This window comes from Pecten maximus, chromosome 8 (assembly GCF_902652985.1).
Source record: "Pecten maximus chromosome 8, xPecMax1.1, whole genome shotgun sequence".
Lineage (NCBI taxonomy): Eukaryota > Metazoa > Mollusca > Bivalvia > Pectinida > Pectinidae > Pecten > Pecten maximus.
The window spans coordinates 24,609,303-24,622,725 of record NC_047022.1 but is presented as its reverse complement, the minus strand read 5'-3'; the positions used below and the strand labels follow the sequence as shown (position 1 = coordinate 24,622,725).

Below are 13,423 nucleotides of genomic sequence, written 5' to 3'. Positions count from 1 at the left end.
CTAGATTAGAGAGATTCTAAAAAAAATGTCCGGATTTAATGTCATACTTGGTCTACTGACGTCTTGCATATGGATGGTGTTCCCTAAAGATTTCGATGAGGTTCATAACTTTGGGGTTTCCAAGACATTATCTCTATTACCTGTACTTTGTGACAAATATGCTGGACTATTACACAGACATCCATGATATATATATATATATGGACCGTGTATTGGAAAGTCGTGCAATGTCCCTGCTCTCTTATGAAATCTCGTATGTAGAGCGCACCTTGGTTTTCTGACTATACATCGCTAAACTAAATGTTATCTGTTTAATAACTGTCATCAATTATTGATGATAAATTGAAAATTTCTGCAAAGAAAAAATCAGAACTTTTGCATTTCGTATTTGTGGTGAAGGGATTTTGGTGTTGGCCATGTTTTAACTGTTTCACTGAATTCATACGGGAGTCGGCACGGACAAGCTTATTTTGGAGTCTGATGCAGCAGCAAACGCCCAGTCGGAAATTCAACATAATGTGATGACAAGTCGCCATGAATAATGCGATTCCTTTAAAAACATGTGTATGACGTCATTAAGACACGTGCATCATTTCCAGGCTGTCTAACTTGATAGAAATCACATATAAACCAATATGCGTACCACAGATTTATTGAAAAACGTATAAGAAAGAAATCAGTGTACAATGTACATATCTATGCACTAAAAATGTACGTTAATTGAAAATTAGTTTTGATTAAAACATTGACGATTGAAGAAATAGATTCAACTTGGCTGAGTATTATGAAATGGTAAAACATCTTAATGTTTTGTGCTATGGTTTTATGATATATTTTATACACATAACCTGCATGTTATCCAGTGAATAAGCCAGTATGATATTTTGTCACTAGTGTGATATGTTGTCACTAGTGTAATATTTTGTCACAAATGTGATATTTTGTCACTAGTGTCATATTTTGTCACGAGTGTAATATTTTGTCACTAGTGTAATATTTTGTCACAAGTGTCATATTTTGTCACTAGTGTAATATTGTGTCACAAGTGTAATATTTTGTCACAAGTGTAATATTTTGTCACAAGTGTAATATTTTGTCACTAGTGTGATATTTTGTCATTAGTGTAATATTTTGTCACAAGTGTGATATTTTGTCACTTGTGTAATATTTTGTCACAAGTGTGATATTTTGTCACTAGTGTGATATTTTGTCACTAGTGTGATATTTTGTCACTAGTGTATTATAGACTGGGACGTTTTTCATTGGCTGTGCCAGTCAGAAACCGATTGTGATTTAATTAGTTGGACAATGACGAGTTTCATAAAATCTTACATGAAATGAAAACTCATTCAAAATTCTTGATATAAGTTTACCTTTATCATTTTGCCTTGCCTTTAACTGCTACTTTCCTCTCAAATATTACTTTACGCAACCCTTCTAACTAATCAATAGGGACGTGACAGCTGCGTCATTTCATGTCAATAGTACCTGTTTTTATAAAATGTTTTATTTCATCATAACCGTGATTTTGTAAAACGATTTAATTTGAAGTAGGACATGTCTTCCTCCGGGATCAGTCCGGTCGCCATTTTTGAAAGAATTTCTCCTACCACTGGAGCCAGCTTGAAACCATGTCCTGAAGCAGATAATAAGTAGCTCAATAGCATTCATGATAACAATGCAAGACTTCTAATCATATGCAGCAATTAGAGTGGCATACATTAATTTCTAATTGGCTTTAATTAAGTATATTTAAAGATAATTGTGTCTATCGCTCATGAACCCAAACACACATACGCACTCACCACACGCATGCATGTCGCACGCACGGGAGGCCGTCCTTAAATGACCTTAGCTGTTAATAGGACGTTAAACAAAATAAACCAAACCAAACCAAAGTTTAGGAACCCTAATCTGTAGTATATCCTAATGTAGGAACATTCATCTTACCCTTAGATCTCTAGATCTGTCAGTCTTCCTACCATTCTTCTTTGTTTTTTTCTTTCTTTATAATCATTATACATGTAGGTATACTGTGTCGATATCACAATCTTTGTGATATATTGATTTGTGGAGAGGGCTTTAATATGTTGTTAAAAACTTAATCCAATTGTGGCTTAACAATAACATACGCTCAAATCAGCAATTAGGATGACATTGAAAAACATTGTAATTACATATGATATGAAACTACAACAAAAGGCTTTGGATTTGAGTAGTATGTGAAAGCGGTGGGCTTACTAAACTTTCAAGTTAAAGACGTCACCATAAAAGAATCTGAAAGATTTATGGTATTGTGGAAAATTCCCGTGTTTCTCTTCGTGCTGTTCTGGAGTGAACGATTTTTGTGTAAACAAAATGTTTGAATTCTTTACTTAATCCTACACCTGTCACATCCGAGTATACGTATGAACACAGGGAATATCTAACATAATTCGCTGGATAATTTCCGATGTCACATGGGGGCCAGGTACGCGACCTACAGTCCTTTCCCTGTAAGGAATAATTTTAAACTAGCTTAAAACGTATGTTTATGTAATAATGTCCAAACTAGCATGGCCTATATTCAATATAACTCGTGTGTTTATACATTTCAGTATTTCAAGCCAACATATTATCTGGGCCACGATAGGTTAGTCGGCTGGAGCGCTTGCTAACCTCGGGTCAAGATCCAAGGTGTGTGGTTCGACGCCCCATACCCGTGTCGGTTTGTTCCTCACTTAGTGCACCAACCCCCAGAACAATGTTTATGATAATCTTCGTGAGTTCACCTCGCGGCTCAGTAGGAGTATAATCTTCGTGAGTACACCTCGCGGCTCAGTAGGAGTATAATCTTCGTGAGTTCACCTCGCGGCTCAGTAGGAGTATAATCTTCGTTAACTCGAAATAACGTGAGACGAGATAACGAAGGCTATCTCTTTTTTTTTCTTTTTTTTTCCCCCCACAAAATCATTTAGTATGATATCATCCCATTTTGTGTGTCGGTCCAGTATGACTTACCGGAGAATCCAGCTCCTATGACGATGTTACCCCACGAAGGATGACGGTCCAGTATGAAGTCTTCATCAGGTGTGTTCTGCAAACATTATATATTGTAACATATTCTCTCATTTTGACACATTTCTCTGCATGGACATATTCGCCATCAAGATTAGCTTATCCAACATATCATTAGCATCACTGTTTATTGGTTTCGCAAAAATCAATAAAGCTGACAATATTGGAGGAAATTTTCATATTTCGTTTGAAGAAGTTCTGTAGCGCATTGACATTAAGGGGCAATAACAATAATGAGGTTATCATATATAGGTAAAGCGAACAATGATATTATATCGTGGCTATATCTTAAACGACTGCTTTATTTATATCATTATATTTACCCGTACAGGATAGCTGCGATAACGATCGAAGGTCCAATTCAATAGGGCGATTTCATTATGTAAATATATACACTGTACTATGTAAATATTATAAACCACACTGCCAGGCTGGTGTTCAAGGTCGAAATTATCAGTACCTTATCTGTCCTATTAAGTCCTAAAATATGCAGTATTGAGGCCTATCAGCAGGATATGTGAATGTTTTTTTGTTGTTGAAAATTATGAAACCTATTCAACTATGGGAGTGTTACACAACTCAATATAGATCTCGGTTTATATTATGTTTATCTCGTTGCCTTCAAGTTATCAATACTTTAAGCCCTTAATATCATTGACAGGTATTAACGGGACGGAACAGGTGTATGAAGCAGTTTGATTAATTTTTGGCATTACTCTATACTGTACTGTGCAGTTGGTAATATTCGGGAGCAAATTTCTTTGCTATATAATCGGTCATCAAATATTGCTCGAAAGTAAATACATTGCTGGTATGTATTAAATGAAGAATATTTACAAGACGGCGTTACTTAAATTTGGACAAACGCGAAATATTAGCCCCGTGAAATTTAAAAACAATATACAGTCTGTAGTACTACTTTCAGTTTGGATATACATGTACCTATGTATTGTGTTCAGTTCAATATCAGAATTGATGTATCCCATCATGTCATAATCTACAGTCAAATGTCGTCATACTGAAATCTAATAACTCGAACATCCTACTTACCTCGAAGTAAACACTGAATGCAACTCATTAACAAAAACAAATAATAGCCTGACTTGCCATACTGGACAATATTAAGATGGCTGACAACAGTAGCTAGGATTTAGAGGTAAGAAATGTGTATTTTACCGTATATATGCATGACTCTGTTATAACAGGGTATGGTTCAAGGCCTGGAAGGTGCTCTATTACGTATTTCTGCAGTGCCTCCTTCACCCAATTATCGTCCACCGTGTCTCGGTAATCCGGGTCTACCGCCGGGCCGTAGTGTAGACACACCTGTAAAAATAATTATACCAATTACATGTAAAGACGGTATATATACTACTTCCGTCACAAATACCGGTAAACAGATACACGTAAGGACAGTATATACTACTTCCGTCACAATTACCCATATACAGATACACGTAAGGACAGTATATACTACTTCCGTCACAAATACCCGTATACAGATACACGTAAGGACAGTATATACTACTTCCGTCACAAATACCCGTATACAGATACACGTAAAGACAGTATATACTACTTCCGTCACAAATACCCGTATACAGATACATGTAAAGACAGTATATACAACTTCCGTCACAAATACCCGTATACAGATACACGTAAGGACAGTATATACTACTTCCGTCACAAATACCCGTAAACAGATACACGTAAGGACAATATATACTACTTCCGTCACAAATACCCGTATACAGATACACGTACGGACAGTATATACTACTTCCGTCACAAATACACGTATACAGATACACGTAAGGACAGTATATACTACTTCCGTCACAAATACCCGTATACATATACACGCAAGGACAATACATACTACTTCCGTCACAAATACCCGTAAACAGATACACGTAAGGACAGTATATACTACTTCCGTCACAAATACCCGTATACAGATACACGTACGGACAGTATATACTACTTCCGTCACAAATACCCGTATACAGATACACGTAAGGACAGTATATACTACTTCCGTCACAAATACCCGTATACAGATACACGTAAGGACAGTATATACTACTTCCGTCACAAATACCCGTATACAGATACACGTAAGGACAGTATATACTACTTCCGTCACAAATACCAGTATACAGATACACGTAAGGACAGTATATACTACTTCCGTCACAAATACCGGTAAACAGATACATGTAAGGACAGTATATACTACTTCCGTCACAAATACACGTATACAGGTACACGTAAGGACAGTATATACTACTTCCGTCACGAATACCCGTATACAGAAACATGTAAGGACAGTATATACTACTTCCGTCACAAATACCCGTATACAAATACACGTAAGGACAGTATATACTACTTCCGTCACAAATACCCGTATACAGATACACGTAAGGACAGTATATACTACTTCCGTCACAATTACCCGTATACAGATACACGTAAGGACAGTATATACTACTTCCGTCACAAATACCGGTAAACAGATACATGTAAGGACAGTATATACTACTTCCGTCACAAATACCAGTATACAGATACACGTAAGGACAGTATATACTACTTCCGTCACAAATACCGGTAAACAGATACATGTAAGGACAGTATATACTACTTCCGTCACAAATACCAGTATACAGATACACGTAAGGACAGTATATATACCACTTCCGTCACAAATACCCGTATACAGGTACACGTAAGGACAGTATATACTACTTCCGTCACAAATAACCGTATACAGATACACGTACGGACAGTATATACTACTTCCGTCACAAATACCCGTATACAGATACACGTTAGGACAGTATATACTACTTCCGTCACAAATACCCCTATACAGATACACGTACGGACAGTATATACTACTTCCGTCACAAATACCCGTATACAGATACACGTAAGGACAGTATATACTACTTCCGTCACAAATACCGGTATACAGATACACGTAAGGACAGTATATACTACTTCCGTCACAAATACCAGTATACAGATACACGTAAGGACAATATATACTACTTCCGTCACAAATACCCGTATACAGATACACGTAAGGACAATATATACTACTTCCGTCACAAATATCCGTATACATATACACGTAAGGACAGTATATACTACTTCCGTCACAAATACCCGTATACAGATACACGTACGGACAGTATATACTAATTCCGTCACAAATACCAGTATACAGATACACGTAAGGACAGTATATACTACTTCCGTCACAAATACCCGTATACAGATACACGTACGGACAGTATATACTACTTCCGTCACAAATATCCGTATACAGATACACGTAAGGACAGTATATACTACTTCCGTAACAAATACCGGTATACAGATACACGTAAGGACAGTATATACTACTTCCGTCACAAATACACGTATACGGATACACGTAAGGACAGTATATACTACTTCCGTCACAAATACCCGTATACAGAAACATGTAAAGACAGTATATAAAGGGTTCGTTATAAAGACACCCGTCACAAATACCCGTATACAGTTTTATGTAGGGAGTATATATATAGGGGCCGTTATATACCCGTCACAAATACCCGTATACAGTTACATGTAGAGGAAGTTTATATAGGAGCCGTTACGTAGACACACCCGTCACAAATACCCGTATACAGTTACATGTAGGGAGTATATCAAGGAGCCGTTATATACCCGTCACATATACCTGATTACAGTTACATGTATATGTAGTTTAAATGTCATTTGATTTGATCGTTAGAATATTCGATTGGCATTATTGCATACATTTAGAATGAAGGATTAATAAAAACATCAATGACAGCACGACAGGTGATTGATGGCAAATTGTCGTAAATGAAGTATGGTTTTATTTAAGAAATAATTAACGATGATTCGTGTATTGTTGCAAGATATACAACGAGGACGAGGATATTTTGCAATAAATTAATAACGAAGGCCGCAGGCCTGAGTTATTAATTAAAATTGCAAAATATCCGAGTCCGAGTTGTATATCCTGCAGCGATACACGAGTCAAAGTTGATTATTTCTATTTTACCATGTACTGTTTAGTTCTGAGATCGACCTCTTTCTAATAGAAAAACAGCAAGGAAACCCCGAGAAAACCTTGTAATTTATTTCTTGAGTATTGCATTATTTGTTGATGAAATATACAGGCAATGCAGTACTACGATCAAGAGTATCTATCATATGGCATTGATTTTGAAAAATAAAAAAAAAAAGGATAAAAAAAAAAAAAAAAAAAAGGATAAAAAAAAAAAAAAAAAAAAGGGCGGGGGGGCCTCCGTAGGATTCGAACTCGCGTCGTGATAAAAAATTATTGGAAGACTAACTCATTAGCCCACTCGGCTATAGTAACCTTTTACAAAACGGGTGAATAGTAGGTATATACAATTGTAACAGCTGTGACTCACGAGCGTGTATTATTGGCACGAGCGTGGGTTATTGGAAAATAATACATGGTTTTAAACCAATCAAAACTGGCGTTGCATAGCAAACATGGTAGAATTACCTATTGATCTCTCACCTTCACTAAATCCGGATACTCTTCACACGGAACCCCGTACACAAGGTAGGGGCCAATAGCATTAACCTGGGAGAACACCGGAAACTGCCGTGAACTGAAAGTGCCAGGTATTTTCTCTTTCCAATAACATACCTTAATTTTCTGTGTCTGAAACCGTAAAAACATAAAATCAGATTTTTATGATCTCATAAAACTGACACATTACACGAGAAAAATATTAATACGCTTGAAATAGTCCCCGTTTCATTTCCGTAAATTATGTTTTCTTTGTCATCTATTCACATAAAATAAATATAATTTAACACGAATTATTGTATATGATGTTATTACATGTCTTTTTGTTTTGAATAATAAGCAAAAAATGAACGACTGAAAACTGCGGAGCGGAAGGACACGGTAAACGATGGTGCATTGGCGGGATCACCGGTTGTTCCATTAATTCAGCATCTTTTCGTATATAGTTATCAAAAGTTAATTTTTTTAAATGAATCTGTTCTTTATGTTTTATTCTAAATCACCCTAATGTAAATATATGAATTGAATGGATTCAATTAATGTTCATGGCGGGTATGAATAGCAGTAGCTATCTACATATCTTCCGCGGTGCGCTTACGCGCATCACGGGATATGGTATATTGGTAAACGAGAGCATGACACGCCCTTCGTGTAAGAGGCAACTAATGTGGAGATACCAAGAAGAATTCGGTTAGATGCCCACTTCTCGAGAACAAGATTGTGACTAAAATCAAAATGCTTCACCCTTCACCATATTTGAGATATGTTTTTCTCTTTACTTTCTACCTGTCGCATCCTTTTATGTTATCAAAATGACAATGCAATGAAACTTGACTCTGTCCTAAGTTCAGAGTGTTCGCCATAAGCGTGTAATCTTAGAAGATTCGGTTCTCACTCCGAGCTAACCTTAAACCTTTGCAATCGATACTTTCCGCTTGCTCACCGCGGGATATCCAATTTAAAAGATTATGACTCTGGTAGGAACAAAAAACAAGGCAAAATAATACACATATATCGATCGATCATATATGGACATACCTGAACATACAGACAAACGTGCCAATATACATAAAGAGGTTTTTCCACTTATTGTCATAATCCAAAACATTTCGCGGCATCATTTGTATTGCCCGCGTTGGTGTGACCTCGCGAGATCTTGCGAAGAATTTTCAATCAGCGATGGGAATGGGCGAGTTATAGGGTAATCTATAGATATTAACTAGTATACAGGTAGTTCTGTTTTCCTACCCAAGATTCATCACTACAGATTTTGTGTGCTATTCGCTTCCCAGCTCGATGTCCGACACACTGCATTATGACAATTAACCGATGTTTCATGAAGCCCAGCTTCAGTTGTACGGCAAAGTATATATCTAATCATATACCAAATTAAAACAAAATAAGTGTCTGTCGATTAAGACTAATCCCATCGACATATCTTGACCGACAATTTTGTTGTCGACAATCACAATCCAAAATTGTGTTGTTTTACTAGGCAGATAGAGTTCCAAGCCTTTGATAACATATATCATGTATTGATAGACGTAGCGAATGCCTGTGAACACAAATTTATAAGGCATTTGGCCTATTACCGTTGTTAGCTTTTAGTAGCTCATAAAGTCACATCTTTGAGCTATTTTACATCAATACCTTATCATTATAATACTGTATGTCTATGTATGCAAATCGTATTTTTCAATCGGAAAGACTAGTATCACGTATTACTGTTGACGTTATTACGTTTTATAAAATGAATAGCCGCGAACATGTTACATTCATATATAATTAGTGTCAAAATATGTCTATACATTATTAAAGCTGTGGTATTTTACATGGAATACCTGAAGAGGAACAGCTACCCCGAGCTTGGTGAGTACTTTTTTGGCCCACGGCCCCACGCACAACACGATAGTCTTGGCCTGGTACAACCCCACGTCTGTCCTCACCCTAATCACCTCCCCTGGGATTATCTCCACCATTTTCTCTCCATCTTTGAGCAAGCCCCCTATCTTCCGGTATTGGTTCTGTATATCGATAAACCATTCTGGTAGACTTTGTTGTTTATGTTGATCAAGATAATACATAGCTCTAATATATCATATGTTTTAATTAATCTGTTACATTATCACCGACAAACACTCAATACTATTTATAAATTACAAACCTTCAAAATATCAACTCGGTGTTTCTAAAAACATCAAGTTAGTATCTCAAAATATTGACTTCCACGTAAACTTTTTTTAGCCAATGAAAACTGAGGAAAATTGGACATTGTCTAATTCTCCTGATATTATAGTTCAAAGACGAGGATATTGATTCCTTTTGTAATTAACATATGAAGCAACCTCCGGCTGTCTACCTAGAATATCAATGTAATATGTTAATTTGGAGAATTGTTGGGTTATGATCGCTAATTTCGGTCGGGTACATTCGGAATACGAGATGAAATGAGGCACATTTGACTGATAGCTAATTGTGGTTAGGTGAAATGATATGATAGGAAGACATATTTGACTGATAGCTAATTGTTTTTTTACGTAATATAAGAAGAAATGAAGATATATTCGAATGATAGTCGGACGTGGAGAGATATAATGACGTGCGGGGCTGTGCTATGATTTTCATTAACGTATTACTCACTCTTTTATCGAGCATTTGGAAGTGCAATATACGACAACGAGAATTGTAATTTTTGATAACATCTTAAAAACTACGGAGAAATCTCGTTACCCGAATTCCGACAATCTTGCTATAGTAAAGACAAGGTAGCTCCCTATTTGGATTCGGAAAGTATGTAAAGTATTCTATTAAGGAAATTTTCATGTTTTTATTTGCTCGTTTTCCATACGTAATCACATGTAATCTGATTTTTTAATATTATTTGATTAGAGATTCATTCCCAGGTTACTTTAAGATAATCTTAGGATGATCAATATTGATGATCTTTGTACTTTTTTTATTATTCAAAAGACACATAGATAACAAAACAATATAAAAATTAAATTAAAACATATATATATATATATAATTAAAAGTAATTAATGTCCTTGTGATGGATATACATAGTAATAATAATAATAAAAAAAACACAAACCAGAAAATCACAAGCGCTAAGTGTTTTTTATTATTATTAAAGCGCTTGTGATTTTCTGGTTTGTGTTTTTTATTATTATTACTATATATATATATAAAATGCAAGCACTGTTTTACCTGAATAGCAGTTAGCGCCCTACCAGCTAACAAAAATCCCGCACTACAGTCGACGACGGCGCCACCAATTCCCGGAGAAAAGGAGAGCATAGGATAAGTGGCTTGGAAGTTTTCGTCATCCAGTCTTCGAAATGGAGTTTTATTCTTCTGCAAGCATTTCGCTGTTTCATCCAGGTAGTTTACACCCTTTTGACCAATACACAGCAAGCCAGTTTGTCTGTAAATTAACACCGATTCTTATCTGTGTCACTGCATGAAAAATTACAGGGAAAGGTATAGTGCCAACATACAGTGCATTTGAATTCGTTCAGAATGCAAGATGGCTGCTGCTATCGAACTATTTCAATAATGTCTTTATTTAAAATCATATTGTGTTAGGTGTAAAGGTTAACAACCATCAGAATAATAAATAAGCCAAATTTTATTTTGAAATATCAATAATTCTTAAAACTGTTGTAAGAGGTAAGTTTACTAAACATGATGATGATGATGATAGGTTGTATATTAAATCGAACCATGTTTAATTTTTTATTTTTGTGATTACCTCAATAGTTTCTTATTAGATTGTTCCTCGAGCTCCTTCCACATTCGGAAGGCCTTGTTCATCATCTTTGTATAATATTCTTGGGCTCCATATGCGCTCCGAATAGTCCTGGACTGACCGTGCGAGCTCCCACGATTGTGGGGTAGTGGGAACTGTAAAATAGATAAAGTAGATAGATAGATATACGAACAGAAAAATTAACCAAAAGGACATTGACTCTATCCGCTGATTAAGAAAATGAAGGAAGTTTTTTCGTAGATGATATGCAAATTGTACATTACCGCTTGTTCCATAGACCCATTTAAAAGATATAAGAGGTAAGCAAAGAGTGAATAATCATAATAGGCTGACCCTTTAAATAAGTTTTTTATTGTTATTCACTCTGTATTTAACACTACAGAGGTCTGTGAATCTATGAAACATGGTCTTGTTTAAAATCCAGGATTTCCTTAAGTTACTATGAAAGATATAAACTCCATGATGTCATCATTTATGTTATAGAAAACGAAATATGTTTGTTTTTACCCCAAAAGTGTGTTATTCAATTTCCAAGGCACGGAATAATCATTACAACTGTTGAATAACAAGCTGTTCTAAATGCGTTTTGATCTGTTGACCTTTGACCAGGACTACATGTATCTTTAACAAGTAGCTCGCGATTGTTTTTTTTAATAATCCATTTAAAATATATTTCTATCAATTTATTGCATTGAAAAAATATAAACATGCTGATTAATTGTTATGATTAGCAATAAACTTAATGTCTGCACACATTTCCGAAATTGTTAGTTTTGCATATTTATAAGAGGTATTTCATTCATCCTCAGAATAGCTTTTTCTATTGTGGTGGAAATAGGCAACAAAAACTTTTAGTTGTTGAATATGGTGTTTTCGTAACTTATATATATTTGTAGTCATAAAATTCAAACGTGGTAATCAGACTAACACAAACAGCGAGGAGCTTTCCCCTTAGTAAAGCTTACCACCCAATACTCTTAAGAGCTGTAAAAGACACCCATATATACTGTACATGTATTTAATTATAAATGTCTATAGAGTATATGTCGAATGATGAATAAAAAAAACTACACCATAAAGCATTTTTTTCCTTGCGTTAATTAGTTATTAGTTTTCCGCCTATAAAAATCATCTTATTGCTAAATTTCGTCTCGCCGACTAGGGTCAGGGTACTATGGATACACCAAGGGAGTTTAGATAACTACTACACGGATCAAACAGATAGTGATAAAAAGTCAATGCCTCTTCGTAAATGAAGATATATATTTATGAATTGCATTTCAAGTACGACTTCATTCAATCCTTGAAACAAAAGTATTCATCCATTTTTGCTAGCACCTAGTATGTATGTACATTGTACTATTACCTGTTCAAGGAGAAGCGTTGTCTTCCCCGCCTTACGGGCATGGTAGGCAGTATAAGACCCCACTATCCCGGCGCCCACCACTATGACGTCATACACAATTCCCTCCGCCATGATATTGGTTTTGTACGGTTATCTGTTAGTTATAAAGTTACCATGTCATCAATGTTCGTTATTTGGAGCAAACATAAATATGTTTTATCACTCATCTGATTTCTGCATGCCCCCATTGATAGTCTGCCTATTCCTCAACACACTCGTTATCTTAACGGCTGGTTGGCGCAAACTCCTATACAAAAAAAAATTAAAGTAGGTCACGTACGGTTATATGTATACATTTTTTTAGTCGCGTCTATTTATCGTTTTACAAAAAAAAATCTATTTGACTTGTTAGCTTGAACTTGCTTGTTGAAAATGGACGGACTTACAAATCAAATTATGTGTAATCAAAGTTTGAGGAAATTAAAAAAAAAAAGAGAAACTGATGTCATGAGAGGATGAAATGGGAGTTAAAGATAATAAGAAAATCATGAAAAACAAAGTTGAATAAATGGACATGTACGACAGACAAAACAGTGTAAACTGTTATACAAATTAGCGAAGTCGTCTAATAGCACGGAACGGTGGGCTGAATTCA

General features: G+C 35.6%; 1 protein-coding gene across 1 annotated transcript; it reads right to left on the bottom strand.

Moving 5' to 3' along the window:
- Positions 1-634: 634 nt before the first annotated feature.
- Positions 635-12,915, bottom strand: LOC117333756 (peroxisomal sarcosine oxidase-like). The gene is made up of 8 exons (XM_033893178.1): positions 12,790-12,915; positions 11,406-11,557; positions 10,862-11,078; positions 9,493-9,675; positions 7,637-7,783; positions 4,234-4,383; positions 3,001-3,076; positions 635-1,636 (listed from the first exon to the last, which is right to left on the bottom strand). Exons 1-8 carry the CDS (start codon positions 12,898-12,900, stop codon positions 1,515-1,517), a joined length of 1,158 nt encoding a protein of 385 aa, XP_033749069.1. The 5' UTR covers positions 12,901-12,915; the 3' UTR covers positions 635-1,514.
- Positions 12,916-13,423: the final 508 nt, after the last annotated feature.